Source organism: Calliopsis andreniformis, chromosome 10 (genome assembly GCF_051401765.1).
Source record: "Calliopsis andreniformis isolate RMS-2024a chromosome 10, iyCalAndr_principal, whole genome shotgun sequence".
In the NCBI taxonomy this organism is placed as follows: Eukaryota; Metazoa; Arthropoda; class Insecta; order Hymenoptera; family Andrenidae; genus Calliopsis; species Calliopsis andreniformis.
The window spans coordinates 7,163,919-7,181,494 of NC_135071.1; the positions used below are offsets into that span (position 1 = coordinate 7,163,919).

The window sequence follows — 17,576 nt, forward strand, 5'->3', positions numbered from 1 at the left end:
AACAAAGAAATTATCCAAGTCAACAATTTTTATATTAAATATATTGCTATATTTTGGTATTAAATATATGTACTATGTTACTAAATTTTAGGTTCAAAAGTCGAAAGTGCGTTCATAATCACTATCCTTCTTTGACTTAACCAATGCTTCAGGGGTCTAAATAAGTAACAAACAATCTTATATTCGTGTATTAAGGAGAATAATTGAATATTTCATAGAAGTACATAAAAAAGTGTTGTTGCTAGGCAGTTGACCGCCCAGATGTAGAAACTATATCACCGCCCCTCTTAATTTAATATTATTCAATTAATAATGAAAGTCTGAAAGGTCAATAATTATAAAAAAAGTTTTGATTGTTACTTTTGTATTATTTTTTTAAGATTTTAATAAAAATTTTACATATAATAAGAGGTTCTGTGGCCACCTTTGGGTTCGGCTGCCCTAGTGCAAGGATACTTTCTACACCCCCGCTAGGAATAGCCCTGCTCCTCGATTTCAGTAGATTTAAACAATTTTAATTTAATTTCAAAATTTATTGTTACGAGCTCATTAATGGAATTTCTTTAGTTCTTAACTGCCGATAGTGTTTCTTCTCGGTAGAAAGGATCGGAGATCAAAATATGTGTTAGTGTGTGATTAATTGCTAGCTTGATTTTCATGATCGACGATTATCCCCTACGGTACTAAATCCTCTCGCTGCCAAGAGTTCCAGAAACACGTGCATGCACACGTTTAATGCATAACGGAACAGTGTTCGTTACGTGACGCTGGATAAATCTGCAGAAAGATGCAAATGAAGACCATGCGCAATGGATCCAAACCCGTCCCTTCAAAAATTCATTCAGTTTTTTGGGGAAAAATTTTCTGAAATTTTGAAAAATTATTACACTTCAGATAATGTTATGTTTTATCAAATTATTTGATTCTAATATTATAGTAATGATAGAGTACAGTATACTATAGCAGTTTTGTAATATAGATATACAGAGTTCAAATATCGAGAAGGAAAGTTATTATAAATTTCAGGGAGTTTTTCATGGAAATGATATACATGTATTAATTTTAGGTACTTTAATATAAATAATATAAATTCGGTAGCGTAAAGATGGGTATTCACTGTTTTGTTTTCCGAGCTTAGCATTAAATAATTAATAAATGCTACTAATTTAATTAATTATTTTAGTTGTTCGATTAAAAAGAAACGGAAAGGCCTAATTTACTCATCTTAAATTTATCAAATTTTTCATAGAAATCATAATTGTTCCTGAAATGGAATTTTGATCATATACATTTCTCGACCTTCTTATGCGTTTTTATCTGTCATTTAAACATGTATCTTGAGACCAAAGATACAATTTGGAATCAAAGAATGCTCAATTTTTTTTCATTTTTCAATAGAACATTATTAGTATCTATTAGTATCTATTTATGAAGAATACATAATTTTTAATTGTAATACATGCCTCCCACGATTTTCAAGAAAGAGATAAAAAAGACAGCAAAAATATGAGTAAGACAGGTTTTTCCATCTTTACTTGAACCAATACACAATTCAAAGTACATAGATACAATACCTTATCAGATTTGTATAGGATATAAAAACCTGAGACACCGCGTATTTGTTCTCATTTCCTTCCATACAGAAATCAGTATATACCATATACCACTATAAATAAAGATGTTCACGAATGCCATAGAAACCCGCGCGGCGCGTAATCTTAATTTTTTCAGAACACAGATTCAAGATAAATATGAAATGAACAGAGAAGCGACTGAGTAAGCGAGTAAAAACGTGAGGCCAAGGTGGGAGAACGGATAGAGAGAGAAAAGCTGTGTAGTGAGGGGGAGGGGGAGAGATATTTTCACTCTGAGGGCCCACTCGTTGCCCCCTCCTTCCCCCCTCCCCCCAGCGATGCGCCCCCTACGGCGCTGGCGCACTAGGATCGGGGCATCAGGGCCTTACGAGCGCGTGACGCATGCCTTCTTGTTTCATACTCGCTCCGACGGCCTACGGATACGCACGTGCGTTCCTCGCCGAAACCCACTCAAGCATACGTGCGGGAATCTACGCGTGTTTCGTCAGAACTTGCCTTCAATATACTACTGTATATGTCGCGAGCGGGAATCTCCCGATTAAACTTCGTTGAGAAAGTATAAGATGTGATATGAAATAGTGTTTGGTTTGTGTGATATTAACCGAAGAGGACTACTTTTGTGTCTCAGTTATGTCTAAAATTGAAGTTTTGAATTTGAGTGACAATATTTGTGAATTGGAATTGTTTGGCCAGTTTTGATACCTTCTGAACTGAGCTCAAGTTCACTTGGATTTCTTGGTTAAAGTTACATTACCTCAATTTCGTAAGAATAATATTGTTACTTGCTGTACCCTGTGAATACTTGAGTAGTATTACACTATGTCAGATAGTAATACATTCACAGTACGCTGAAAAAATACTTAAAGTACATCGAAGGAACACCGAGTGTCCAAATTTGATCGTACATTCAGTAAAGCGATACAGATTTCCAAAACTGATTGAAAACATTAAATGTAAAAAATAATGACGAGAATACACAGTCACCAGCAAGCTTACCACATTATTTTATTAAGAACTGAACAAGAATCTGAATAAAATATGAAAAGAAGCGTCTGTCTATCTTTGCGATATTTACATGCGTGTCGAGTACTCGGTATCTACGGATGTCTCGAACTTTTGCGTCAAGAGCTTTTATTGACTTTCGTCATTGTATTCGCGAAGGACACTCTGCTCCCCTCTATCTGCTACTCATCCCAGAATCAGCACAATTTGCTCATACGAAGCGTCGCGAGCGTTCAGCTCGTACTGGTACTGTGCTGCCTTGTGCTGGCTACATTTAAGATTAAATCGTGAGGATCGTTATTGAAATGATATTCTTGGATCTATCCCGTTATATGAAGAGACAATTGTGACAAATTACTAAGCAAACTTGTTAAGATCTGTGGAAACCTGAGATTTCGGACTCAGAAAGCCTAATTGGATGCTGGAGTCTTGTTATTATCAAGTCTGATGAAACTGAGAAATTGAGTCGAAAGTCAATTATTGGAGAACCAAACTTGGTAGTGTTATTAGTTTGCTTAGGACTAATTGTGTCTGTGTAATATTATATGACAGATAGAATAATAATTGACTAACTAGCTCAGTCTGTCGTGTTCAGTGGATAGTTGTGTGAATTCGAATAACTGAATTCCAGGATTTGCCAAAGAGATTCATGAAAGACCAGACTATGTTACCACTTCAATTCGATTAGACTGGATTAGACAATCTCTAATGTCTGTGGTGTTCAATTGGTGTTAAACAAAAAGACAAGTGAATTGACAAGATTTAGAAGTTCGAATATAACGTTGGGCTACTCAACAATTAGTGAACCGCCAAGTTCTCAGAACTTTTTCGTGACATCGTTGTGCCCACATTGAATAATTCTCATTCCTGAGAAGTTTTCTCCCATTTTAGAAGTATTTCTTCATTTTGATGGGCGATTCGGGGTAATTGAACAATAAACTCATTGTAAATACGTGATGTTACAACGTGTCAGTGATCTCAGACAATGATTTCTAGGGATTCAGTGATAGCAGTGTTTGGAAGTAAACTGTGTTTGGAATCCCTGAATCATTTCAAAGTGATATTTCCATTTACTCTTAAATTACTGTTGCTACTGAGTGTAGTGTCATTTGCATATTTTCCATCTCCATCATAAATGCATCATTAATTTACAAAATACTGCAAATAATAAACGAGCTTAACATTGTCCCAAGGAGTAACGACTCTCTTTACGAGCTTCAACTTCGTCTCAAGAACGCTGTCATTGACCTCACAAGCTCCACCCACTAGAACAATAAAGTGAGCTATTGCAACTTCATTCAATAGCTGACCCAAAATGACCACGTGGGTATTCATCAATCTCGATTGAAATCTCCTCAGAAATCTCTCCTCTCAAGCTGCTACCAAAGCTCTTTGATCTCCTTGTAGAGCGTGACTTCTTGCCTCTGCACTTACGCTTATCAGCCGGCCTGCGATTGGGAAGCAAAAAGGTCACTCACAAGCGCCCGCGCGCGCGCGTTTCGTTCCTGTGACATAGTCGTTCCTCCAACGTGCATTAACCGATCTGGAAATCGATCCCGAGGCGTCGGTGAGTAGAAACGTGTCACGAGCGAGCAGCATCCGGCGAGGAGTGTTTCTGCTCGCTTATCGCTGGAAATAGTTGCGAGGAGGAGCAGAAGGCTTGTATGGGTGGAGATTCGTGGGAGGGCGAGGTCTCATCGATAAGACTTGAGGATCAAGAACCACGGGCAGTAAATTATATTACTCTGGCTAGAACAGTCGACAAAATAATTACCGTGCGGGTGGTAGACGATTAATCGCTGCTTCAGTTGTCGAACGTGAAGTTTAGAGACAGAGGGAACAAGGGTTACGTGGGTGTGTTGTTGATGTCCGTGGGTGGTGTTCAATGATCGCTGTTGCCGTTGATTGCGCGTTCAACTCGCCTGGATGCCAGTTTTGGACGGCGGAGTAACCAAGAAGAGGGGCGCTGACAGAACCGCACGCAAAATGCGGATGAGACTTTGCACCGGCTCTAAGGAGTCCTACACCCTTCTCTCTAAGAAAAGGTACTGTGATAAAAAGGGTTTTTGTACTGCGAACTTCTTCCTCCAAATCTTGGATATGTGATTTATAGGTGTTTTTAGGCCTCACAATCAGTTGTTCAATGGATTTAATCAAAACAATTTCAGAATAACTATTAGAGTGTCTTGTCTTGTAAAGTGTAATATAAACGAGTAGAGGGTAATTCTCTATGGAGAAGTAAGTCGAAACTAAAGAATACAATTTTATAAATGTTTCAAACTTTTGTAAAGTTTTCGAAAATCTAAATTTTCAAGGTATACTACAAACCTTTTCTAATAAGTTTGCAATCTTTATATACGTACATTTTCAAATGTAGTAAATTACTTTAAATATATTTATAAACACAAGCATAAATAAAAATAAAGATGTAAACCAAAGCAGGGATGAAAAATAGTTATGATATCGGTTTTGGTTCTCAAAACTGTTATAAAAACCGAAATACAAAATGTTATAACTGTTAGGATATAATGATTCTGGCCTATATCGATTTCGTTTTCAGTTTTACATCAGTTCTATGTCAGTTCCATATAACTGTTACAATATTTTTCGCCTCAAAACGGTTCTGAAATAAATTCTCAATATGTATCAGAATCATCACACATAACTGTTTTAGTCTGGACAATTATATAAAAATTTCCAACAGTTATTTTTGGAACCGTTTCAACTCCTCTATCAAACTTTATCAAGGCACTATCTAAGAGTCAAGTACACGTATGCACTTATACTTTGTATGCATGTATATACGTAATACATACATACAAAAAATAAATCAAAAATGAAACATAGAATTTTATTTGAGGTTCTGTTTAAAAAAAAAAATTTATTTTCAGTATGTATATATTATATATACAATGTATATAAATTATATATATACGTTGATATATATATACAACACATATATATATGCTACACATACAATATATATATACGTTATAAATACATATAGATAATCCATACATACATACATACAAAGTATACGTGCATACGTACACTTAACTCTTAGATGTACATCATTTATGTATGTTGTATATACATAATACGTATATACACAAAATCCATTTTCTTTAAAACAGAACCTCAGTTGAAAATTCTATTCTTCATTTTCGATTTTTTTCCCTTGAGAAATCATCTCTCTGCTGAATTGTGACACGTTGTCCCACTTTAAAAGAAACTTGGACATATATATTTTTGTTAGTATTATAAAAATACATATAATTAATTAAGTTACGTTTCTAGGTGATGTTATAGATTATTTATTTAATTATTTAAATGGGCCTAGGCCTATGTTGTACAATATTTCCCATTTAAACACATTGTGTATGAGGCTATACTTATTACAGGATTATTTTTGACGTAAAAACTTTCTGATATTTTACGCGCAGCAATTTGACATTAAGTTGATGATTAATCGAAAAATTGTAATTGAAAGCTGCAGATATTTGCTAGGCTCAATATCTTACATACATATGAATTCATGTACTTACATAGGGTAATGGTACGAATTACTGTCTGCTGATTGATTTTTGCTTCCCTCCCCGCCTCCACTCTTTATTTTCATAAATAACAAGATATAGCATCATTAACCTGAAAATAATTGATTTTATTAAAAAAAAGAAACAAATATTTTCAGGTTAAGGCTAGGAGGATTTTCAGGTTATTTAAGGCTAGGAGGGCACAGTACATAATCAATTAGCACACAGTAATTAGTACCTTTACTGTACTTTCTTTCGTGCGTCAATTCCTCAATACGAGTAGCTTTTACTACGCAAGTTTTACTAAGCATTGTTTTTACTGTATGTATAAGAAAGAGAAATTGTGGAGGTAATAATATTGAATCGCAATCAGACACCAAATGTTTTCCCAAAGAACCATCCAGAATTTTGAGTTCGTTCTATGGAAATAGTTTAAGCGTTCCGGATGAATATTTATGGCGACGGCTGACAATATATTTGTCACTTTGGATTACCATAATTCTATTTACGATAGTTATGTTAATGTACTATATTCTCGACCTTTTCCTATTCTGAAGTAGTATAACATTTGAAAATAAGGTTTCATAGAAATGCGTTGAAGCTTCATAGTGACAGTAGCATATTCGGACAAAAGCTTTTAACGTCCAACTGTTGGACTCATAATTGCCCCATTATGACGGTAATATAACGAAGGAAAACATCATGATTATTGTTTGTCAGATGCCATTTATACGTATAAACAAAATTTTTGTTTATTGACCAAAGATTAAAGGTGCTGCCTTTTTCTCTCTAAGGATATCTTTGGTATGAGCACCTCTATTGATCTGTTTGGGGATTAAGCGCACATTATTGCATAACTGGAGGTTAAATAAATGTCTAACATGATGAGGGTTGGGCATACTAGATTACGTTAATGGTTTCTCTCCTAAGTCTTTTTTATATTTTTTCACACTGTTAGTTTAGCATTAATAGATATTGAATTTTTTATTGAGGAATATGGTTCACTTAGGTATCATTTTTTTCAGTTTACTTACCAGGCTTCCGTGTTTTTTATATTTCAAAATAAACAATTTTAGAAAATAGAATTTATTGTTTATAAGATATTATTATAGCACTTGCTGATATTTATTACTTGTATTATGATCTTTATAATTATCTTAAAAGAATTAGACCTAAGATATAGAAAGTAATCTATTTAATAATTGCTTAACTTAATATTAACTTAACTAATAACTCTGGCTAAACTCTGATGTTCAAATAAAAAGTGCAGGTTTCTGAAATCTCCCATAGACTCAGGGTTCAGTATTAGTAGGATCAATACTGATTTGCTTTAAAGGCTGAGGAAAGGTAGGATTGTGCAGGTATAAAGGCAAACACCGTTTTTTCAACCCCTATCGGATGTTCATTTTTGGGTAACGCTCGTATACTCATTCAAAACTTGGTTAAATCCGATGACGTTGAGGCCCAATAAATTTTAAACCCTTCTATGCCCTCTGATGTTTCATTTAAGGTGTCACGTGGGACATATGTGCATATGTGCGCGGTATTTGTACACGTAATGTGAACATATTTATGCTTTACGTTGGAAAATTTATTGCATCTATAACAGATAGAGAAAAAACCCCCTTTTATGTACGATGAAATGGTTTCATTTTCATTTCCAAAACGAATTTCTACTAAGCCTCGATACGTGGACGCCAGGATGCAATTACAGTGCGCTTGAAGTGAAGCTTAGCTTGAGGTCAATTATAGGAAAAGTAATATAATTAGCTTAATAATGGTATTCTTTCCGTATACAAATTAGTAATCATTATTGGAGAATGTTACAGTCTGTGTTAACTGTGCGATTCGTCCATTTCATAGTTCCGCGAAACGCAAACGAGTAATCGTCATTGCTGTTACACAATGGACCTTTCTGTTCTATTATTCCTCATTTCTGCGAAAACCACAGCGAGATAAGAATATCGTCACGATGCAATGTAGTTAACAACGAGGCGCCTGCCAGGAATTAATGAATGCAAAATAGGCCAGCAATTCAGTCGCGTCTTCCGGATCGCGTGCGGAATCACTACCTGTCCAGGCTGAACTTTTATCTCAATATTTCGGTCACTGCGCAGGCGTATAAGCGCTCAGAAATAACTTATTCAAGATGTTACTTTAAAGAACGTGTTATTTTATTTTATACGCATAAGGTAAACCAAAAGTCATCTGGTTTTAAAAAATCGTCTATACACTGCGTTTCTAACAGCTTTTACAGTTTCTGATTTCTCATAAATAAAGTGTTATCAGTGTACAAAATTTATAAAAATTTATTTCGAAATTAAATGCTGAATAATTTCCCACAATTGTAAGGGGCTATTTCGGTGTGATTTAAATGTTATAATTGTTGAGCTCCGTCTGGGTGCTACATTTGGGTGTTAATTGTTAGGTTGATAGGCCGTTGTGACACTTGACATTATTAACTTATGCACAGCATCCTTCTCAAGATCCTCAAGTTGAAATTATCAATTGTTACGCATGTATTCTAAGATAATTCACCAAAAGAACGTAATGATTCAACTTCCTCGTCGCGATTAACTCGGTTTTCAAGATTTGCCCAGATTCCAAGTTTTTCAAGAATTTCAAATTATCTAAAATTTGAAAAATCACCACTATGTAATTCTTCTTCAAAATTTTCAAGATGTATCTAAGGGTTTCAAATTCTACGAGATTTCTAAGATTCGCAATATTTTCAAGTCTCATGATCTCTAAGAATTCCATCATCCTTTACAAAGTTTCTAAATCGAAATTATTATCTATTACATACACATTCCAAAACACTTCGTCATATAAACGTAATGACACAGTTTCCTCTTTGAAATTATGTACTTGTTCGATTGAAAATGCTCCGGATACTGTACAATCCACAGTGCTTCGATTCATCCAGTGTAAAAGGAGGGATGGACGATACAGACATCGAGTGAAACAGGAAAAAGGAACGACACGGATATAGACGGAACTGTGGCAGCTGCGCAAACGCATCAGAAAGAAGGATAGAAAGAGAGAGAAGCAAGATACCATGAACATACGGTCACTTGTTCTCGACTCATATGTTAATTTATATCTTCGTTTCGGCCTCCGAGGCTTGAGTCCGTGTACCAACCATCGAATATGCAAAAATATTTAACATTCTCTTGAGCAGAGTGTCTCCTCGAGTGCGCAAGGTGTAAATCATCTATTGTTGCTGAGGTACGCGTTCAGGGACATATCTCACAGGATATCTTTCAACGTGGCTATTGATCTTATTCTACGCTTACTTGTGCAATTGGCTTTTGACCACTTTTCCTTCTAAACCTGCAGCTTATGGAATACTAAAACTAGTATTTAATACTAGTATTTAACTTTTTGTAGCACTACAATTGTTACTGATATTTTAATCTATTTAATAATATTTCTAATACTTTTTCTAATATTAATTTCATTCTCATAGCTGTAAAGATGTCACCAATGTCAGTTGCCAGAAAATCTGCACTTCCTTACTTAAGCAGAAATAGGAACATGGTTTCCTTCTTTTTTCTACACTTTTCGAACGATTATTTTCTGACACTAGCAACATTGCTGCAGTCACGACAATAAAATTAATGCTAGCAAAAATAAAGCAACTATGTTTCGCACATTCGAATTTAAATATGCAGTACTTAAAAATATAGTAAGATCACCACGCTCATGAATATGTTTGTTTCTATTTAAGGATCATAATCCTAGTTTTCGATACATGATCCCATAATTGTTTAAAAAAAGGCGTGTGCCTGTGAATAATGTGTGTAGAATGCAAACGAACCACATGCGTGATCAAATTAATCCGTACGTTCCGCCCACGTGGTTGGAAATCGTGCGTGTTCTCGCTGAATGCGGGCCACCACTAAATCATTCTTCGACGGGGAAGACCCGTGCTACGAGCCGCCTGCTGATCGACCCTCGATTCGAAAATCCGGATCACAAGGGAAGCTTACCACCGGCTCGAACTTGCGGGTCTAGGGTGAGAAGCTATTATGAGCATACGTCATACTTTTCCGGAGCCGGCTGCGTTAATATTTTAATATATGTACTTCACCCCTGGCGCTTGTGTATTCTTAAAATAGTAGAATTATTCCCCTGTCGCTGGGATAGTACATACTTGATTTCTGAGATCTCACTTAGGCCGATAATATTTGATTGATATTTTTTGGTTTCTTTAAGGGGAGCCATCTCTGGTTTTCAAATTAAAAAATTGTCGGTAATTTAGATATTCAAATTTTCTTTTTCTTTTTAATGTTAGAATATTTGAGTGTTTGAAAATTCGTTGAGCCTGTAGATTAGTTACACCACCATCGATTTCGATGATTTTTGGATATATTATAGATGATAAAATATTAAACAACTATTTCTTATGCATATGATAGGCGGTTGGCCTTAGTTTTAAGGTTATAAGCAAAAATATGAATCGAATATTCTCACGTATGCGCTTACGCGTGTATACGTTTATGCGTCAGCGGCAAATGTGTAAGGATCCAGTGGATCTAAGTTGGCTTAGTAGACAAGTATAAAAAAATCCCTCGGATGACCCAACATCTTATAAGGACCCAGTTGATCTAAGTTGACACATTGTACAGAGATAATGCACATTGAACTATCCTCATAACATAGAATGCAAGATAGTTAGATTTTAGGTTACCTTTGTCCACTGGATCCTCATAGGCTGTTGGGACGCCTAGAGGATTTTCTTTTTGGCGTGTCACTGGTTCAATTTACTCCACTAAGTAAAGGTTTCGAAAATAATGCTCGAATTCGATAGTTGAAGCTAAATAGTCCACCCCGTATAATATTGGTATCTCTCACTGGATAGAAATATACGCTTTTCTAACAACATTGATATTCATAAATTTGTTTTTGTATAAAAGTACAATTTATTCAGTTGTCCAGATTTTTTTTACTGTGACATGATTCCTATCATTATAATCTCTAAAGAATTTAGATATTTGCTATTAGTGATTCAACTGTAGTATCTGGGGAATAACAACGTAGAGAATTTCGCTGGAAGCGCGACAGTTTTCCCTCCTGTTATTTGATGACATCGGGCATGATGCAGACCGGAAGGAGTGACATGATCTGACAGGAATGTGGAACGCGTCTGAAAATTGGATAGAATTAAAGGGGGTCAAAGATCCAGGAGACGGTTACCCTCGTTGATGGCGCGAAAAGAATGTTTTTCAAAGTATTGCGTCATCGTTTGCTGGACCAAGCGAGACGCATCTTGTTAATAGGGACACGAAGTTAATTAAGTACTTGCTTCCTTATTCGTTGTTCTAGTGATCTGCGAACAGTGCTACTTATTTTCTTTTCACGCAAAATAGCGAGAGAGCATGTGGAAATCAATCAAACATTTCGAAATGTTCAAATTTTGGATCTTCCAGTTTTTTACTATTTCAAATTTAAAAAGTTTTGAATCTCCCAATTTCAAACCTTGAATTTTTTATTATCCGAAATTTTTGTATCTTCAAGTATTTGTGTCTTCAAATCTTAAAATTCTCAAATTTTAAACCAATAAACTTCCTATTATTTGAAATCTTCAAATTTTTTCATATTTTCAAATATTTTAACTTTAAAATTTACAAATATTCCTCTATTTGATCTCTGAAATTTTCTAACACCCTAATTTTCTAATGTATATACCAATATAAATATTCATTCATATGCATGCATCAATCCATGCATCAATACATGCACACATATGACAACATATATGGTGACGAATATGTTAATGTTTGCCAGTTTAATTTTCCCCAATTTAATTCCTGCTGAGTCACTATAAGAAAGTTCAGTGGACGAACAAGAAACTCTAGTGAAATTGATTATGGATATTAGTAATTATAATTAATTAATGCACAGCTGAATATTCATATTATTCAAGCACTATACATGCATTTCAATACTTATGCATACGTGGTCTATAGACGTGTACATACTTCTAGACTTGTCTAGCGGGCTATGATAACGCGAGAATAAAATCCCCAAATATGATACGGCAAGTTTATTTTAATATTATGATAGTAATAATAAAACATAATAGTAAATCAAACTTAGAATAACAATGAATAATTATACTGACATAATAGTAACAATTTGATACTGATATGCAGTTTACAGCAGGAACAATTGAAGAAAACTTAAAAAAAACAAAATCAACAGTGATATGGAATAGAAATTGACTAATGTTCACACAACTATTAATTATATACTCGCAATATATAAAAATGTTCATCATAAAACTGTCTTTATGTACGGTTATAACCAAACAATTATACGATAATATCTTTTAGTAAATAATAAAACAATTGAGAAGATTAGAAATTGACAGAGAAATGTAATTCCATATTATTGGAGACTTGAAATGTATTAAACAAACTTTAACCCCATTGTTAATAAATTTTAATTGTGTGTAAATATAATCTACATAATTAACTATAGATATGCTTTAGAAATTCAAATTTCACTCGGTTATTATTAAATACTAAAACTGAAATATGTTCCCAGTACTATGACTCGCATGGAAATTAGGACAATTTGAATTTGATATTTTTATTAAAGTCTTGCTAAATTTCTGATTATAAAATATGCAGATCTTATTGACAATAGTATCTATATTTTTCCGCTTTCTGTCATTTAACATTTCTAATAATTCTATAAAACCTATATCGATCATTTGAATGTACGAGTAAATTTGTAACCTTTTAGTGGATTGTGAATATAATTATCATGTTACATAATTATAAATTTTGTATTTAGTAGATTATTTTTGTATCAAGGTCGTAATAATATTTTAATTCTCAATATTTAAAAACTTTAAATCTCCACTGAATTTTCCCTTATCTGTTGAATCATTATTATTATTATTATTTTTGAATTTCGAATGATTGAAAAGTCGTTAACCTGACCACTTTTTAGGCCTACTAGTACTGAGTAGAAGGGGGGACCGATGCATGTAGTTCCGCCTCTGACGTGGGAGGGACGTTCAGCGAGATTCGCTTCTGGACAGGAAACTAGCAATTAAGTGGCCATAACAAGCTTGTCTCGCGCAAGAAAAGAAGCAACGCATGAACTCCTAATCTGGCAGGGAAAGAGAGAGAAAGTGAGTGAAGAAGAGAGGAGAAAGAAACGAGGTCGTAAACTCGTTCACGAATCGGCATGAGACTGTGTGCGTGCAGGGCAAAATGATCGCAATTGAAATGCCACTGTCCCTACGCCTATGATTCGCAGCAAAATCGGTGATGTAGCTGGAACCATTGGCCGAACGAAATCGTATAATCGAAGATGTGTAAAATTGATTTACATCGCCGATACATTCGCTAAGATAATCAATTTCTTTGTCACGGTTTCGTGTTTCCTCACCTATTATTCTTTCTCGTCTTCCTACGCCATTGGTTTTATGTTCGCTACAAATTCTACGCAACACACTTTCCAAACATTAAACGAGGAAAGTGCGAAGGCTATAAAACGTGGGACGCTGAACTTGATGATTTGGCCAGTTTTTTCTCATCAGATATTGTAGAGTTTCTATGTGGGCGTAGATTTGAGAGTCCTAAATTAATGTGACGGATTTGTACAAGTTGATCTAATTTACTAACTGATCTGTTAACCAAAAAGTCTCACCATGTATCATTTTTCACAATTAAACGGAAACGTTTGTGGGAAAAGAATTTTAAATATGCAAATTTTAAAAAAGGTCTTTAGCGTGCAATAAAAATGTGAAACATAAACAGTCATCAGCTTTATCATTTATAAATAGATTAGAAATAAATGATCCAGGTTAGATTCCAGGAAATTAAACTTTTTTTGAAATTAAAAGTTATAGGAAAAAAGCTTTTTAATACTGCAAATTTTTAAAACCTTTCACATTTAAATATTTTCAAATTTACAAATACCTACTGAAATTTTCTAATATTCTGATATTGCAATATGGTCATGTTTTCAAATAGCCCAATGGTCCAAATGTTCAAATAGTCCTAATAGTTTCAAATACTGTAATATTTAAATATTAAAATTTTTAAATATTCAATATTCAATATTCAATATTCAATACTCGATACTCAATACTCAAATATTTAAACATTCAAACCTATAAAACATACAAACGCAGGATTTAATAGCTAGACTAGTTTTTTCTCACTACATTACGTGGGCGTGAAATTGGAAGACCTGAACCAATATGTCGGATTCTTTCAGGCTGACCTAATTTATCAATCAAAAAGTATCTATAGTAATTTTCAAAAACAATTGGATGAACTTGTAGGAAGCAATGTTAGATTAATTTATCGAAAAACTGCTTGTCCATGTTCTTAAACAGGACTCTGTGTAATCACTTTATTCTGACATGGATGTATGTAGCGAACAAAATAATAAGGAAGAATGATCAGACCCCAAAGACTTTAAAAAAAATAAAATATCTTGACGTTTTTCTAAAACCTATACTTACAATGATGTTAATGGAACTTTTCAAAAAATTTTGTATGGTGTATTAATAATGGAAAAAATTATTATAAAAGTGCATTAAATACAAGTAACGTCAAAAAAAAATTTATCAAGATGCTCCTGCATGGAGTATGCCAAATTTAACAATATCGATTGTGTATCTCAATTAGCTAATGATACTTCGAACTCTGACAACTTATTATTTCCTTCAAAATCTGCTACATTATAATCTACTGTTTATAATATAGACAATAATTTTATACAACAGTATTGTATAGACTCTATATAACTTACCAATTATAATGAATGTTAGTTTCGTTTCAACGTCTTCGTACATTTTTGCATGTTCTCACTGTGCGTTGGACGTTGTGGATGTGTGTACAGTTGATAGATATGGCTATATGTATGATTTTCACTCACTGATGAGTAAAATGTTGGAACCCAGGGGTTAATATTGAAAATGCATCATGTTCGACGTGTGTACATTGTCAAAGCAGCTCACAGGGGACTGTTAATATCCAATATCGGATTCGTTAGATGAGATGCTCGATTTTGCATGCAGGTTCGTTCATTAAACAAACGTGATTGCGAGGCCACGAAAATGAAGGGAAATTTCGAAGCCGAGGCGGAACTAACAAACCACAGCTGGTCCATTTGATCCCGTGGCATCACGGGAAAATACGATTCAAGGGTTTCGTGTATGTACCCAGAATTTGACCGAGGCAGATAAACAAATTGGGTTACACGGAGTAATCGTTTCATATGGATCGTTTGAAGAAGCTTCGAACGAATCAGGGAGAATTAATCTCTGAGATAGTTGCAACATCGCGTACGATGATTTTAGAGTGCGTTTCTGCCCGAAAATCGTTTGGTTTACTGGGTATATTATCGGGATTCTGCAGGGGCAAATATGGCATGAAGTATCAGAATTATTAATTAAATTGCGGGGTTGTTGATTCAATGGTATCGGTAAATAAATTTGTGTATTGTACATTCTACTGTATGCAAGGAAGAGTTATTGTTATTGTTCATGATTAGTACTGCTTTTAGATAACAATTGTAGTATATTTTACGGAAAAAGAATTTGAATTTGAAATCTCCAAGATTTCCAAAATTTTTAAAATGTTTATGTTTTTCAAATTTTGTAAGATCTTCAAGAATGCCAAAATTTCTAAATACAGAATTCCACTGACAATGAGACAATACTAGGCGACTTGTAGCATGACATAATATTTTTTAAGTTAAATAGTATATACAGATTTTATAATAATTGGAAAATTATTTAGAGAAATTCTTATGAATAGAACCATTAGATGGTTTTTTAAATAATATTTCAATTATTGTAAAATCTTTATATATCTATTATTTAACTTATAAAATTGTTTATACACGTAACTTCGTGGTACAAGACTTTACGTGTAATCACACACCCCAACTTAACCTTGTGAGGATGGGTTAGTTATATGTATAAACTACTTTTCGGAAAAATGTACAATTTGTTTCCTGAAAGAGTGTCGTATGTTTGACTCTCTAAACTGTTCTGAACCTCCTTCGACTTTTCTCTTACAAGGAAAGCTTCCAAGCCATTACAGTTGATAGAGGTGGGAAATAGTAATAGAGAGGGGGTTGCACGGTCAAAACTGACAAAATCTGCAAGGCACCGAAGTACCTACGCTAATAACCCTGACCGTGATGGTCACCAGATGTTTTATTGCCCTATGCAGGCCTTGCAGTTTCGTAAACTAAGAAAGTACAAACATATTCAAAATGTGTGTTTTAACAAAAATATTGTGACACGCTACATGTCGCCTAGTGTTACCTCAGAGGAATTTCGCCTTAATATTTATAAGCTTAAATTCTTCTACATTTTTAGTACTACTAAAATTTTTATGTTCTCAAATACCTAAATGTTCAAGGTTTAAGTTCTTACACAAATTTTTGTATATTGAAATTTCCAACTGTGCAATATTTCAGTGTTTTAGATTTTCAAATATTAAAATTTTTTTAAATCTACGTATTCAAGATTTCGAATATTTAAATATTTCGGTCTCCACACATTTAAATACTGTAATTACTAAATTTTTAAATATTTCAAGTTACTATTTCTTAAAACATTGAAATTTTTGAATTTCCGGTTCCGTCTAAATGCTAAACATTCATTGCCTAGATCCTCACATTTTCAGCTTGTACAGATGCCTTAAAGCCGCGACCGTAGCTGTATTAATACGTCAAACGTGTTCAGCCTAGGCCCGTGTACACGCTTTATTAAATCAATCCGATTACGCTAGGGGCTCAGAGAGTCATGTTTGCACAAAACAGACGTTATCGAGCACGTAATCTTCGTGAATGGAGTCGTACACTGTAACCACAATTTCATCGTATACGGAAGCGCGAATATAATGCAGGGAGCGGGGGTCGATGAGGCCCCGGGCCCTCCCATTCCTCGCTGCGAGCTTCCACAATGGTGTAATCGGTGGGGTTGTGCGGGACAGTGGGCACTTTGTGAGTCACGCGTCATCCACCCCTCTTGAGATCATTATCAACGACCCCTGCGGCAAGCCTGCACTAGTCTTCTTGGCGAAAGGCCATCGAACTTTTTCCTCTTTTTCTACGTCTACATTTTTTCTGATGATCGAGAAGAGTGGTCGATTGTTATTCAAATACGATTCATGGGGATGCTGGTACTTCATTTTTTATTGCTTTCTCGCTAATATTGATGATCTTTGCAATAATAATAACGGTAATAATAATAATAATCATAACAATTACCATAACTCGCATCCGTTACTTGTTAACCTATTTATAAATAAAATAGCTAACATCTTTTTATTGTTCAAATTTATATTTATTTAAAAATCTTTCAGACACTAGATAACTAAGAGAGCGAGTCAGCTATTGGTATAAAAAGACTTGTCGTAATTGCAACTATTTCTTAATCTAAATAAATTTTATTTAGTAT

General features: G+C 34.3%; 1 protein-coding gene across 8 annotated transcripts in view; it reads left to right on the forward strand.

Moving 5' to 3' along the window:
* The window catches only part of LOC143185088 (rap1 GTPase-activating protein 1), a 147,136-nt gene that overhangs the window by 63,053 nt on the left and 66,507 nt on the right, over positions 1 to 17,576 (forward strand). Inside the window, exon 1 of one of the 8 annotated variants that reach the window (XM_076387816.1) lies at positions 4,395 to 4,642. The exons of the other annotated variants lie outside the window; for them this stretch is intronic. Coding sequence (XP_076243931.1) covers positions 4,524 to 4,642 — 119 coding nt within the window. The 5' untranslated portion in view covers positions 4,395 to 4,523. Of the gene's footprint in view, positions 1 to 4,394; positions 4,643 to 17,576 lie in introns of those variants that run through there. 8 annotated transcript variants of the gene reach the window in all.